General features: G+C 38.3%; 1 protein-coding gene and 1 long non-coding RNA gene across 2 annotated transcripts in view; both read left to right on the top strand.

Moving 5' to 3' along the window:
* The window catches only part of slc16a2 (solute carrier family 16 member 2), a 35918-nt gene extending 23056 nt beyond the window's left edge, over positions 1–12862 (top strand). Inside the window, exons 5-7 of the mRNA XM_008420387.2 lie at positions 3571–3799; positions 6171–6437; positions 6538–12862. Coding sequence (XP_008418609.1) covers positions 3571–3799; positions 6171–6421 — 480 coding nt within the window. The 3' untranslated portion in view covers positions 6422–6437; positions 6538–12862. The remainder of the gene's footprint in view (positions 1–3570; positions 3800–6170; positions 6438–6537) is intronic.
* A 144-nt stretch (positions 12863–13006) lies between these two features.
* Positions 13007–15029, top strand: LOC103471402 (uncharacterized). The gene is made up of 3 exons (XR_534636.2): positions 13007–14003; positions 14162–14289; positions 14386–15029. It is a non-coding gene; the product is annotated as an uncharacterized LOC103471402 (long non-coding RNA).
* The last annotated feature ends 794 nt before the right edge of the window (positions 15030–15823 follow it).

The raw sequence follows: 15823 nt of genomic DNA on the forward strand, positions 1-15823 counted from the left end.
CAGGACCCACCTCCGAGTCAGGACCCGTCTCCGAGTCAGGACCCGCCTCCGAGTCTGGACCCGCCTCCGAGTCTGGATCTGCGTCCGAGTCAGGACAGACCTCCGAGACAGGACCTGCCTCCGAGTCAAGACAGACCTCTGAGACAGGACCTGCCTCCGAGTCAGGGCATGCCTCCGAGTCAGGACCTGCCTCTGAGTCCTCATGCCTAACGGTGTTTTCAGAATTTTTCTCACCAATGGAGTGACACGTTGTCTGAAGAGTCAAAACTGGATGCGTTTCTTCAGCAGAACTTCACAACTTACGAGAGTGGATGATTATGGCATTAAGAGTGCTTACAAGTTTTCAATCTGAGAATACCGGAAACCTTTCGTCATCTGTTGTTACAGTCAGAGCAAGGTGGGTAGAGCGTACTGAAGAGTCAGAATGGGGGGCAGAGGGAATGGTGGCGGACTGGGGGGCTAGAGTGTAATTAGAAGGGTTTCGAAGAAGAAGGAGAGACGGTGGCGGGCTGACGTATCGTTAGAGGGGTGTGGCCGTGGGGGAAGCGAAGAAGGAGGGAGCGATGGAGAGACATTGAGGGGGGGCTAGTGTACCATTAGAAGTGTGAGGGGTCGAAGAGGGTGGGGCTGGTCTAGCGTACCGTTGAGTGCTGGGGGGCCGGACGGACGGCGTATTGCAAGAAGGGGGAGGAGGTCTGGCTGTAGAAGGAGGGGGGCGAAGGAAAGATGTTAATCCCCCGATCCTCCTATAAATGCTATAATTAACGCTGTTGTAAACAAATATTTTAGTAATCAAGTAATCTATCGATTATTCTTACGATTAATCGAGTAATCGTATAAAAAAATTTAACAAAATAAAGTATTGGTAAATCTGGCATAACAGCAGTGCTACTATCGGATATCAATATCAGTCCAATTTTTCATTTTTGAGCTTCCCTAACAGTTACTTTTTTGTAGTTTAGAAAACTAACCTGCAATAATAACAGCTCGCTTTCAAAGTTGACTTGAAGAGAAGTTATACAAAAATCTGAAATTATTTTTAATTTAATAAAAAGAGGCAGGCACACAAATACGCTTATTAAAAATTTCTATGATCCAGCTTTTACTTTATGTCTTCATCTTCAGTCAGTTTAATAGATGAACTCTCACGTTGCCCCATACCTGTCAAGCTTTGAGTTTGAGAATATGGGAAATGTCGCCTGAAGTGGTGGTTCGCCATAATTTAAGAGTTTGTATATGTTAAATTACGGGAGAAAAAACTGTTAAATTACAGAAAAATTCTGCTGAAATTCCGTAAAAAAACAGAAAATGTATTGGCAGAAAATTACCAGGACATTTCCCTGTTTTTTTACGGAAGAATTTGAAATAAAATACTGTTAAATTACGGGAAATTTCTGACGGAAATTCTGTAAAAAAAACCTGAAAATATCCTGGCAGAGTTACCAGGACATTTTCTGTTTTTAAAAAAAAATATTTTTCTGAATTTCCATCAAAATATTTTCCATAATTTAACAGTTTGTTATGTCATATTTACCAATATTTTGTTAACCCAAAACTGAAATCCTCTATCTTTTTACTCAGTCTTTTGTGTTATATTCACAAACATTTTTTTAAGAACCTTGGACATTTCCAAATACTTTTGTCTTCCAAACCATTGAAGTCTGTATTCTATACCATATATTAATTATAGTGTAAAATATATTAAAGTTAATGTATTTAATATATTCTTAACATAATTTTTAAACAAAACTAAATTCTAAGTCCACAGTAAATGTAGTTGTAGAACACAAAACACTTAGTTTGAAAGTAGCTCATTATGCAAAGTGCTGTAAAAATTCTACATTCTACAATCAATTTGCAGACTTTATTTTGCAATTTAAGACCATAAATTGACATGTCATCTAGTCTTTATAACTAAGCTTTACTATTGTTTATTAAGAGCTAAACAAATTCTTGAGCTTGCTTCTGTACATCACAACTAATTTATTGCATTTTACTATATAAATTTTCAACGTATAAATTAAATGTAAAGCAGTCTAGACTCTAGTCTTTGAAGTCAATTAAACAATTTTGCTATTACTATAAGATGGAACATAAAAAAAAATACTTTTGAACATGAATCATAGTTGCTTGTTTCTGTATTTATCATCAAACATAATTTCCCAGAGAACAAAAAAGCCATGTGAATAGAAATTATTTTCACAGGTGTCTACGAAAAATGCAATGAATGGACATTCAACTTAAAACCGGTAGGCCTAACAGCAGCCAATCAGAGTGGMAAAATATTCTTGTTCTTTGCCATTTTCTAGTTGTTAAATATTCCACAAAATGACCTAATAAAAGATGTACAACATGCCAGTTTAAACTTTGAACTATTTGCAAAATGACAGTGTTCTGCAACATTAAAACATGGGTAGAACTGTAACTACATTAATCATAGCTCTTTTTCTCTTCAGTGTTTCTGTCAGTTTCTGGTGGTGCAGCTCTGTGCTGCCTTCAGGAGAATGGGACATCAGAGTATCATCCATAAAATTTCACACACATGGCATTCACTGTCCAAACCAGAACTTTCAGTGGAAAAACAAAAGTTTCAGGTCCTTTTAATGCCGTACAAATATGAGACAGAAACATGGATTATATCTTTATATAGACCTGTCTATTGATTATATAGTTTTACTGGAGAGAAATTACAAAGAACAAATCTGATTCTTAATCAAATCCTAATGAGTCAAATAGAAAGTGTCATGGAGTCATCAGCCTCATGACATTAACACTGACATGAAAAATTATATTGAAGAAATAAATATATCAAATCTAATTAAAAACATAAATAAGTGATAAGTTATTTACTGTTATGGTCTGTAAGATATATTTATTCTCAGTATAAGATGTGGTCTCAACAAACCCATGACATTTCAACAATATTATTTTACCTTTTATCTGGAAATAGTGTAGGTTTATTCTTGCCATACAGTCCTCTGGATTAATTATTGCTCCAAAGGTCTTGCCATACCAACTTATTCCTCTGTTTACTTTAGTTTCTTAGTTTATTCTTGCATTTTGTTCTTCATTCATTTCCATTTAGTTTTCTTTGATTAGTATTATCCTCTCTTGGTTTATTGCTATGTCCACTTTAGTTTCTTTCTTGTTGCTAGATTTATTTGATCGTTTATTGACGCTATCCATCAGTAATCTTCACTCATCACCTGCTGCGCCGCCTAATCGTCATGTGTTTAACATCATTTGTTGATTTTTTACTGTGCAGTGCCCCACAGTTTGGAAACCTCTGGTTTAATGTGACACTTTTAGCTCATTGTGAATAACACACAGCCTCTCCTTCTCTCTTCACAGTACTATTGTCACAGACCCAGACCTGGAGCTTACTTAAATTAGGCGGTATTAAGTGACTGAAGGAATCTGAGCTAACTAACGCTTAAAGCGCTGATAAAAATACCACAGAGCCTTCAGACCTCATGATGTGGTTCAGAGATTTCCTCAGATTTGGACTGCTTTATCCAAGAACAAAGAGCTTAACCAAGAGAGTTAGTTACTATTAATTTTCTCTTCCAGGTGGCGTCCTTTATGGCCCTGGGCCTCATGTCCATGATGATTCCTCAGTGCGCGGTGTTCGAGGGGCTGGTGGTGGTGTGTGTGTTCCTGGGGCTTTGTGATGGTTGCTTCCTCACCATGATGGCTCCCATCGCCTTTGAGCTGGTGGGCCCCATGCAGGCCTCTCAAGCCATAGGTTACCTTCTGGGCCTTATGTCCCTCCCAATGACGGCAGGTCCACCAATTGCAGGTGCGAGTTGTTTATTTCTTTATTTCACTTCTGAGTGGTAATATGTATTCTATAAGGAACGCATTGTTGCAAAACCTAAGCTGACTGCCGTTTACAGGAAAAACTTCCACACAAGGGAAGACAATAGGTCGGAAGTAAAGGTAAAGTGGGACAAATGCCCTGCTGCTTATACAATGGATTGCATTTATAGACATTTGGGACTGAGGCCAACTGCAGCCTTCTTAAAGGATTTGTGTTGAGGTTTAAAGCACAAACAAGGTCGGAAGTCAGCCCTCGGAAGTTGCTCCTCCTATGTTTCCTGAAATTTTAACCACTAAAAACTAATTTGATGACTCAGGTGTGGTTTTACTCTGTCTTGCAGGTCTCTAGGTCCAGATACAGATTTTACGTTCTGCTTAAGCACATAACTGAGTCTGACTTCAGATGATAAACCTTCTTATGTAAAATTTCTTTGTAACTTTACAGCAAACTATTGATGTAAATCCTAAAAAGCTGTGGCAGCAATTTAAATTCAGATGTTTTAATATGACTAAAATGTATTCATTAGTGACTTTAGTCACTTGGAACCATCTGAAATGATTCTCCGTTGCTTAAATACACACAGTGTTCCCCTGTTCTGCTGAAATAAAAGGTCCAGCTTGACGGGGGTCTAGTCTGAATGAGGACAATTATTGCACCGAAACGTTTAAATGTTGTTCCGCTCTGTTGTCCAGGTTACCCATTCTCTATTAACTCATGGACCCGACTGCACCATTGATGTTTGCTGCTGAATCGTTTTGTGCAGAAGAGCAAGCCACTGAAAAAAGCTGCTGAAGTTCTGCTTAAACTTTGCTGACAAACGACAGGGCCTCATTTTTACGGTCTACCTCTCTGAGCTTGGATGGGTTTGGAACAAAATACTTGTTAAAAAGCTGTCTGACAAATCCATATTCAAGATATCATACAATAGGAAAGAAAAGTCGATTTGGTGTGTTCAACAAGACAACTTGAACAATCAATCAATCAAATTTTATTTGTATTGCACATTTCAGCAGCAAGGCATTTCAAAGTGCTTTACATCAATAAACACAAAAGTACAGAGTTATGCAACATTGAATAAACAATTAAAAACAGTAATATTCCCGCCAAGTCAAAGTTCTACCCTTCGAATTGGCAGAAAAAAAAAAAAATGTGAGGGGGACTCCAAACCGCTCCCCTTTTCATAACGGGAGGACCCAACCCGCACCCCTTTTCAGCAACGGGGGGGACTCCAACCCGCTCCCCTTTTCAACAGTGGGTTGGACTCCGACCCGCTCCCCTTGATGTGAGAATAATGTGCCTTGCATGAACCAAGAGTTTTTGACATCCTGTTACTCCTCTTAGCAACGTAGCTGAAACTGAGTCAGATTGAATGGAGAGCATCTGTGAATGTCAACTTTGCAAATTTCGCCAGAGATTTTCATCTGGATTCATTTTTGGGCTTTGACTGGGCCATTCCAGCAAATAGTTACGCTTTGATTTAAACCATTTGTCCTCAAGTTGCGATGAAACAAAAATCATGTTTCATTTTAATCCCATTTTACCGAATCACCTTCTTCTACATTTTTGCTGAGTTCAATAAATGACTTGCAGTAAACCATAGTTCAGCTCAATTTAAAAATATTTTAATTATCCCAAAAGAAAACAGAAATTGTCACATCTCATATCACCTAAGTATCTTAAGAGAGAGTAATTGTGGATGCTGATTCTGGCAGCAGTCAGTCTTTCAAAGAATCAGAAGAAGCTTCTGATTGAAGACACTTTTGTTACTCATGATATGTTAACAACTCAATTTCTGGGCAGCAAAGACAATGTTTCACAGTAGCATGTCTTGGATGACTCCATCAAATGTTAGCAAATACTGCTAATCCACCTCATTTGCTTTTGCCCCTCCCCTTTAAATCTGTGTCTGGCTGTAGAGATTTAAAGAGGATTTCTTTTGACTTTGCTTCAAGAATGGCTTTCTGTTTGCTTCTCTGACATAATAGCACAAGTAAAAGTTATCCCCTTGAGAGATTCTCTCATCTGAGCAGCGTGTCTCTGCAGCTGCTACGTATCCTTTCCATTTATAGATGATGGATTGAACCAGTCAAAACTTGGTTCTATAACTTAATTTTAATCTTCAGGATGTTGCTTGTTCATTAAAGTTATTTACAGAAACACTGAATTCACCATTATAAGCTACACAAATGCTCAAGGGGTATTTATAGATTTCCAAGAACATATGTGGAAAAAATTAGCAACAAACAGCACAAAATAAGCCTTCAAGTCTTCCCATCCCAAAACTTTTGAAATATTTCCTTACTTCTTTAAGTAAACAGTGTTTAATATTCTCTTGTGGATCTATTCACAGGTCTTCTTCATGGCTACTTTGGCGACTACACAGTAGCTTTCTCCCTGGCTGGGGTACCTCCTATGATTGGGGGCGTGGTGCTGTTTTTTGTGCCCCTGATCCACCGCAGGATCCAGCAAAACCAGGCGTCGCCTGAGGAGACGTCGACGACTGCCCACATGTTGCCCACCACCCCACCTGCTGGGGAACCCAAGAGCTGCTCCAACGGAGAGATCCTGCCTGGTTATACAGACGTAGAGACACACATCTGAGTCGCGTCTTACAAAGGTAACCCCTTTTTTAAACCCGCAAGTGTTAATAAGAAGCTTTTTAAAAAATTTTTTACAGTATTTGTTTCTTAGTTTTGGTTTTCTGTTTGTTTTCACAGGGATTCAGCCCACCAGCACTTTTTTCATCCCTTGAATCGCCTGTATCGCTCACAGAAGTCTCACCTTTGGACTTCATTTCTGGTTTACCTTTAATCTCTAACCCTTCCAAATCTCTGCCGGTTGTTTGCTTTTTTCTTTCTTTCTTTTTTTGTGCAAAGAAAAGTTCAGAAGCGCACGCCAGCCAGAACCAGCATGGAGGGCCAGAAGATGGGGGTTGAGCGCTGGATGAACGCAACAAATTCTCAACGAGAAGAGTTTTCTCATCAGAACTGTGTGAAAACACACAAACCTCCAAGGAGGAGGGGGAGAAGAGAGATCAGCAGTAGATTCATTTATCTTACAATCATTTTATTTTTTAGTCTTTTAAATAAATTCATTCTTAACATGAAAAGCTAGACAAGAGATGCATTTTCTATGCAATCTCTGCAGTTTCTATGTATTGAACCTCGTACATATATGTTGAGAGCGCATCCATTTTATCTAGTTTGTGTTGCCTAAACAGTCTTACTTTCATGGGTTTCTAGCTTATTCTGCAGCGTCTGCTTTCTTTCCAAACCACCAGTAAACGGGCTATTCCTCTCACAGATGAGCCACTAAACACAATCACCTCGTATTAGCTGCAGACAACTTTTAGGTCCTGACCTTTACGCTGTAGGAGCAGGTGGGGTCAGAATCGTCAGCAGAGCGTCTTCGATCTCCTCTTTCAGGAGACAGATGTGTAGATCTGGCAGCTGGTAGTATGTTACATGTTTGTTTTCGGTTTTCTCTTTTCAATTTTGATCCGTTCCTTCTCACTGCATGGGTACAAGTTTAGTTTTACAGTCAAATGTATAATAGGTTGAGCATATTATTGATATGTAATCATCAAACCTTCCGCTGTGCTGTCTTTTCTACGTTTAATAAGGTGCTAGATAAATCTGCTTTCACTATGTTTCTGATAGCTTTGAAAAATAATCAACTGTTACTTTATTTTGCTGCTTTAGTGTAAAGGAATTCAATTATGGAGTTGTTAAGAGAATCTAGTATTCCTTCAGTAATCTTTTTTTATTTCCAATACTTTAGAATAATGTTAAAGTTGAAACATTTTCTTTTTTAAATGCGTGTTACTGTTCGTGCACACACAAGGTTAATTACTGATAGACATCTGAGCTACAATAGTGTAACATTTATAGATCAGTAAATAACACTAATCACCTGTTGTGATACTTTTCAGTGCATTTAAAAACATAAGATTACTCAACTCTGACTTTTAAACATCATATATAATAATTTTACACCTTCTCCTTTTGAGCTGTGTTTTGAATTGTTGCTTTTAATGGCTAAATTCATTTTTATGACCTAAATAGAGAAATAATATGGAGAAAAGAAAAACGAGAAAAAAAATGAGAGACAAAAGTTACCAAAGACTGATATTGTTACTTCTGTAACACCAAACTGGCATTGAAACAAACAATATCCACTCAAGACAATAGAACGGTATCCTGAGATACTCATCAAACCGTCACCCTATGAAGGGATTCTAAAGCCCTCCTGTGACCCCCTTCTACCTGTAACCTGCAGGATTGCGGCAAAAACTGTAATTGTAAACACTAAAATTCTGTCAGGATTAATTTTACATATTTAAATTTTTCCTCTGGTTCTGACCAGTCCTGCTACTACAATGCAAACTATCACCAGAGTACGTTATATTAGCAAACCATGTAGTTTTATTTCTGAATAATTATATTTCACTGATTTGTTTTTTTTTTCTTTTTTATGTTTTATGCTTCTAAAATATAAAATATGCCCTTTAGGCAGTCAAAGGAAAAATAGCAGGTGGTATGATGTCAGCTCAGCTCACACAATCCTGTCAACATTAATTTTGAATAAGAAATATGTTAGAACATATAATAGTCTGTGGTTTGTGTGACAATCAAATCTGAAGAGCAAAACATGATGTATGTTCCTTTCAGAAGTGACTCCATAACTGCAGAAATGCCCTGAACGTAACAAAACTGGTTTTCTTTGCTTGTTTTCGATGTGAAGAATTTCGCCCAAATTCTTCACATCTAAACGTGGTTCCTGATTGTCTGAAAGGAAAAACCCTTGTCCACAACAGAACACAAAAGTTCCGATCCACTGCAGTCGTGACCACCGCAGTGTTACTCATTAGTTTAAGGTTGAGGCTGGTTAGAGTGCGCCAGCTGATTATTTTGATTGCAGATGTCTTGTAATGATGTTGCCAAACGAGCCAAGCTTGGGCCGTTTCTTAGATAATTGCATTAATTTGCGGCTTTTCATTAGACTCACTGGAGGGCACAGAGTATTGTTGAGGCAGTAATGAAACACATCATCACACCCCTGGCGACTCTTAACAGGGCAGTTTTGCAGTTATTTCTCTCACTGGGACCACCTGCTTCTGCTGTGCTGTAAACTAAAACGTGAAGCCAAGCTGCACCGCTCAAGCATTGTGATCGGATAGAAACAGGAACAGCAAAAGGTGAAGTGGGGAAAAGGGAATGCTGTGGTGCTCAGCTAACTTTCCCTATTTGTTTAGATTTTGTTATCATCAGGCCTGCTGCTGTGCTGTGACAGTGTGCAGCCGGAAAGTTACTCAAACCTCATCTCTTGAGAGGTTTCCTGCTGGCTTTGCCAGACGACTGACAGTTCCTGGACTCTTATACCTCAGTAATCAAATGTTCCTCAGCAGTCCAGTTGAACATCATGCTGACATTTTCCGTCTCTAGTATTTATCTGTGTGTGTGTGTTGTATTTCTGTTTTGTGTGAGCCACAGTTAGGCCAAATGCCGTTCACTGATCATGCCAACATTTACTTCCAACATTTTTGTTCTTCCTCTGGACTTTCCCATTTATTAGCTCTCAGTTTTTACTTTTATGTTCACAGTTTAGATGTCCCTGCTATTTGTCTGTAGGTTTTTTTAATGTCCTTTTGCTAAAGAAACCTTTGGATAAATGTCAAATATCCTTAAATGAATCAATAGAAACACTCGACTCTAAAGACAGCAGATCAGAAACACTGGTTTGTCTAAGTTTTTAAGCTTTGGGGTTCCTTTAAACTGAGATTTTAAGCTATGCACCTAATGTTTTAGAAAACTACGTTTATTATATCTTTAAGGAAATGTCCTTCTGTTTGTTGTGAGTTTTTTAAAGTTTTTTTTAAAGTTTTGTGGTTAAACAAAATTGCAGAAGATGCTGCCTATAAAAGCTGCATGAAAACCGCATAAGTAAACAAATGCCCTTTGCAGATTTTGTTTTTTTTTTTGTTTCGATTGTATGAAATATTTTTATTGAAATAAATACAGAAGTGCGTTGATACTTAGCTCCTGCACTGAAGCAAAAATATTCAATTATTGTTGGAGTTAAACATTGCACTTAGTGATCCCTGTAAGTAAAGCAGGGCCCTCTAAGGTCACACATTGTGGGAAATGTTTGGGGGTGTTATAGTTGTCCAAAGGGTCAAATCGTCTGGCAGCCATAAAGGAGGACATTGAGATGAAACCAGCTGCCAATTAACAGGTTGTACAGATTCTGTTTATATATGGTCTGAGTGGTTATTGTTTGCCCTGTTTTATAATGACTTTGTCGTCACTTTGTTGGTCAGCAGCTTTTACCTCTGTCTTTTTATGCAAGTCGTTTCTTGTTTTGCAAAGGACTAAAACCAAGTGGTGATGCATTAACCTGTGAAAACCCTTGAGTGGAAATCTGCCTTACATTAACTGTGTCATTAGCAGGTGGTCAAGCTGCACACCAGAACAGGATTTGCTTTTAGCTTTGAAGAATCCCTGCATGTCCTCCCTCAATGTGACTTTTTACAAATTAAAAGTAATCAGACTTTACTTTCACCTAGTTCCTAGAACCAACCAGGTGCTCCTTGTTTTTTATCAACTACTGTAGATTTAGAAGAGGAAACGGACTGATTCGATGTAATTTCTAATGGTTTATGAGTTATCCTTTGTTGCTGTTTGCATTGAAAGTGCTGGCAGGAGGTTTGCTGTGCTGGCTTATTTGTGGAGATTAGAGCTAATATATAATGGTGAAGGAACGGAGTGGATGTAGATTGATAGAAAGCATTTGGATGGCTGAAGGTGTGTGTGAGTTTTAGTTTGCCAAAGTTCTTTTTTGTCTATGCAGCATCACTGGTCCTGTTACTCTGACCGCTGAATTCTGAATACTCCTAATGATACGGTGCCTTAAAAATGTGTTCTTGCTCTTGCACTTTATCACATTACAACCACAAACATTAGTTTTATGTGACAGACCAACACAAAGTGGTGTACAGACTAGAGCTGCAGGTGTTTATTGTGACATCACTGCCAGAGACGACTGTCGATTTTCTCAGCAAAATAGCTCAAGCTCAGTCAGATTACATGGAGAATGTTTGCAGAAGTTTTTTCTCAAGTCTTAGTAATTCCCAATTGAATTTAACTCAAGCTTTGATTAGGCCATTCTAACAAATATGGTGGCTTAATCATCTATTGGTCAAATTCATAGTCACTGTTCAGAAGTGAATCTCACATTTTTCCCATCCTCTAACAGGTGTTCCTCCATGGGGTTGTTTGTGTTGCCCACCAAAGATGTGTATCCCACAGCATGTTGCTGCCACCACGTTTCACACTGACAAGGGTGTGTTTGTTGTTTGAAACGTCCAAACAGATGTTTATGTTTTGATCTAAGCCATAGATGTCTCCATTCAGTTGATCCAGATCTCCTACGCCACCGTGTTACACCGGTGGCATAGTGTGTCCTTTTCTGTTGTGTCAGGTTTGATGTCTGACCGTGTCTTGGTAGGCTTCAGAGTTCTGCCATACTATTTCAAGATCCTGGTGGATTCTGTTTGCTTATTAGGCAACTTTTGGTTGGACCGAACCTCATGTAGTATCAGAGTAAAAAAGACTTTAAACCACAATTCTCGTATTTTTGCAACATTTCCCAATCACTGTTCTCTGTTGGTCTGTTGTATAATATTCCACTGAAATACACTGAGGTTTGTGGTTGAAACAAAAATAAGTGCGGAAAGGTTCGAGGAGCCTGAATACTTTTGCAAAGCACTGTAAATCTTTATTCAGCATTCAAAGCTACGAGCTGCAGTAAATGCGCACAGCGGGGCCTCTTGTTTCACTAAAATGAGCTCCAAACACTAATACTAGTTTTTATGATAGTTTTGAACATGTGTTTTTCTAATTAATAAGTACCCAGGCTTCCTTTCTTTGCACTGTTCAACCACACAGTCTGCAGGTTGAAGCCTCGGTGAGGCGTGTGGGAGGTATAATTCATGCTCCGTTTGATGTGAGACGGGGTAAAACCTCCCTAAGGCACAATCCCCAGTTGTTGCATCGCTCTGAAATTCATGCTAAACAGTTCTGGCGAACTTGAAAGAGTTCGAGCTGTATGTTTAAGCAATTAATCTGTTGTTCTTATTTAAAAGCGGCCAGAAGGAAGAAGCTGGCCTCTTAAGTTTCATCTCATTATCGGCCTCACTGGCTTGAAGTGAGTCCAGACTTTTCTGTAACAGCCCGGTCTTGTTATTCTGCCGTGCAGCGTGCCATTCCCCTGGACTCCTCTGACCTCAGTCTGCTTTACTTTTTGACTGGTGTGCTTTACCTCACTACCAAACCACACAAACACGTGAAACCGATAGCTGAAGGACCGATTGTTAGAAATCTGAGCCATGATACACAACATGTCTGCACCTCATAGACTGCCGGACTTCCAGCAAGAATACTCTGTTGTGTTTTTGCCAGTAAAGATCTGAATTTCTGAATACCGTTTGAACCTTTCTGTGTCTTTCATATGTACCAGAAACTACAAAGTTTTTATACGTGTGTTGCCATTATTCCAGTTGCAGATGTGCTTTCACAGCTACCGTTTGGTGTCGCTGGTTGTTGTTGTTTATGGTCCTACGTTTATGTTCAGCCCAGGCCTTCCCGCAGCCTTACATGTTGAAATATGCAGAGACTTTCAGTGCAGAAGTCTGTTAAGCTTTCGTTCTCCGTAAACTCCAGCAGGTTGCTGAAACTAAGCCTCTTTTGCCTCTCCGCACTTTGCAAAGCTGCAAGCTTCTGTCCCACACCAGCTCTACTGTTTCATCCTTTTGTTTAATCCAATGTACAGCATGATCTATCATGGTCAGTGAGCACATTAGATTGGGAATTTAAGTCATGCTGCTAGGAAAAATTGTCTTTGTGTTTTGTTATAATTTTGAATCCTCATCAAAAGTCACGTTTTTTTTTTCTATTAAACTTTCGATAAAGTGTAAAATTGGATCTTCTGTTGTCATTACTTTGGTTTCATGTGTCATCCAGATTAAAAGGTTTATTATCCATACCTGCAGTGCATCTGGAAAGTATTTACTCTCACGCTCAGTCTTTTTTCCATTAAAGGGTAGGTATCATGTATTTTCGAGGCACATGGTGCCATTTTACAGCTCAATCAAGTAAATATATTACATTAAATGACTGCAGTTTTTTAAAAATAAAAATGGTACTGTGTCATTAAGAAGCTCCTGCTCTTTCCGACACCCCACCTTCTGCACATCATCACAACAAGGTTTCTCCATTAAGCCTTTAGCAACGTTCTTAGGAACGTTGGGCTGAGTAGTTTTAGTAATAAAATCAACAAGCTCACAGTTCCACCAGTTGTTTGCTAATTGCTGCTGCTAGTCTGGAGGAGCCTGGAGACTTCAGCTCCAGGAGGAGCTTTGTGGAAAAGACCTCACTCGGTCTCCCTAAGCGTTTTGCACATCCGATTGGCTATCATGGGAGATTTCTGAAACACATATGAATCAGTCAAAGCAACTTTCTGGGTATGTTTTTATGACGTAATAACCTTGTGACATGATAAAAAGATTTAAAAAAATATTTGATTTTGAATACCTCCCTTTGAATGTAGCTCCCTTTTCCAAATTCTGCACAAAATACTCTATAATGAGAAAGTGGAACCGTTTGAAATTTTGAAAAGTTTACCCAACAAAAACAAAGGAAAACCTACATTTCCACTGTCTTTACAAAATACTTTGTTTAAGCTGCTTTGGTAACTTACAATCTTTGCCACAAATGTCAATCATCTATCTGTTCTTTCCAGAACTTGTCCATCAGGTTAGATGCAGAGCATTATCGGATTGTAAGTTTCAGATCACCAGAAATGCTCATTTGGGTTAAAGTTTTGGGTTCTACCTCAAAACAATGTTGGATCTTGTTTGGTTTCCTCCATACATGCCATGAACCTTGGCATCCAGACCAAAGTGTTCAGTTTCCCATTCATCAAACCAGGCAGTTCAGTTTCTCTTTGAAAACCTCCAGATCATTCAGTCATTACCGGGACGGGAGTTTCCGTCTGATTACTCTGCAATTCAGGTTTAATTGGTGAGTTGTCCTTCTTTCCACACAGGAACGTTGATTCTCTGTCAGGACGACAGAAAACTAGAGGGGAGTTTTTCCACATGTCCAGCCACCTGATTGTACCACAGGTGGGCTCAAGTCAAGTTTGAATCAGTGGACGTAGCTCAAGTTTTAGTGTTTTAATCCATTGTCAAAGGCTGTGAAACCATAAAATATGTATAACACATGGGATTTTTGTTTTTTGCCTTTAATAAAATGACTAAATTATCAGATTTTTCTCTTGTAGAATTCAACACAAAACCCTTTGGAAATAAGTCTGGAACATAAAATACAGAAAAGTGAAGTGCTCTGATTGCTTAAACGTTTTCCGAAGACTGATTCAAACTTCTGCTCTGCTTCAGATGCATGGTGAATGTGCGTTCAGAAGTATAATCTGCTCATTACCACCACAATAACATGGCTGAGTTCATTCAGGCGTTAATTCCTTCTTCTACTTCTGGTTCCCCTCAGCGTTTCACACCCAGGTGTCCAATCCTATTGACTGGTGGAGAGCACGCCTCAGTGCATCGGCTCCTGGAAGCAGAGCTCTTTATGTACACACAGGCGTTTATTGTACACGACTCACAAGTAAGGAACAAGGAGCCCAGAAAACGAAGTTTACAGCAAACATTTAAAATTAGCATTTACGAAGCCTGTGTCTTCAAAGTTCAACAATTGTTCCTCTGCTACACTTTCCTCCTCTACTTCGAAGAAACTTCTGTTGCCTTACTTAATTAATTATATGTGTCAACTGTTGCTGCAGATTAAAGCTTAAAATACTAAACATGATTAAAAATGTAACTAGTGGAGTTTAAAACGTTAGACGTGGGAGCTTCAAAGCTCAATGTGAAGCATTGTCTCCTGTTTCAAATACCTCTGATTTGTTCTTAGGCTCATTTGGCATTTTAACAAGTCAGTTGATAAATTGGCAGGAAAACATGTCCATTTTAAGTAAGAGAAAGTAATGAGCAATTGTCACGGAAGTAAGTTTTACTGAAGTTTTTATATTCTACTTTATTTGTCTTTCTTCAAAAAAAAGGATATATTTCTGCTTATGGATACAGAACAAGTACACATATTCTTTATTTTAAAAATAAATATTCTGTATTGTTGTTTTTAAGCTGCAGGCTTGTATTTTTCCTAACAAATAACAATAATAATAAAAAAAAGCTGTCAGATTTCTGTAATACTACTGAATGTCCAGTAGGGGTCAGTCCTCTCATGTTTTTATTTTTATTTTTTAAGATTTAACACAAGTTGTCCAAGAAGAAAACAAAACAAAACCTGCTAATTACATTTGTGCTACTGCTTATTTATAATTGAACAAATACATAACTTATATTTAGGAAATTAACAAAGTACCCTAACTCTATTAAATAGTGTCTTGATAGTTTTTTGGCACATAATAATGATGTACTAATTCATATTTTATATCACACTGAAGAAAATGAGAAAAAAAAACAACCTTAAATTTATTCTGTGGCTGTAAAAAAAAAAAAATTCTACGTTAAGAAGAATTTATAAATTTTCTTAAAAAGCACATCTGCAGCATCATGCTTATTGACTCTCCTGCTGTCGTTGCTTTACTGTATTTTCCATTATCCAGGAACTATATCCCTTTTGGTCACCCATTTGGCCAGATGTGAGTCATTATTCCACTGAGAGAAGCAGCAATTACGCAGTTTTTTTAAACCCAGATTTTAAAGTGTTCAGGTATTTTAGAGTTTGCAGTGCAATGCTTTCTAACAATGATTCAATTGTCTTTTGAAGGGAAACAGACCCACAGCATTACAGATCCTCCAACATACTTAACAGTGGCCATGAGGTGTTTTTTTTTTAACTTCTCATTCTTTTGACCAGACCATATGAGTTTAATTAAAATCCCCGTAGCATTGCTCAGCTCCACATG

The sequence above is a fragment of the Poecilia reticulata genome, linkage group LG10 (assembly GCF_000633615.1).
Source record: "Poecilia reticulata strain Guanapo linkage group LG10, Guppy_female_1.0+MT, whole genome shotgun sequence".
Taxonomy (NCBI): domain Eukaryota; kingdom Metazoa; phylum Chordata; class Actinopteri; order Cyprinodontiformes; family Poeciliidae; genus Poecilia; species Poecilia reticulata.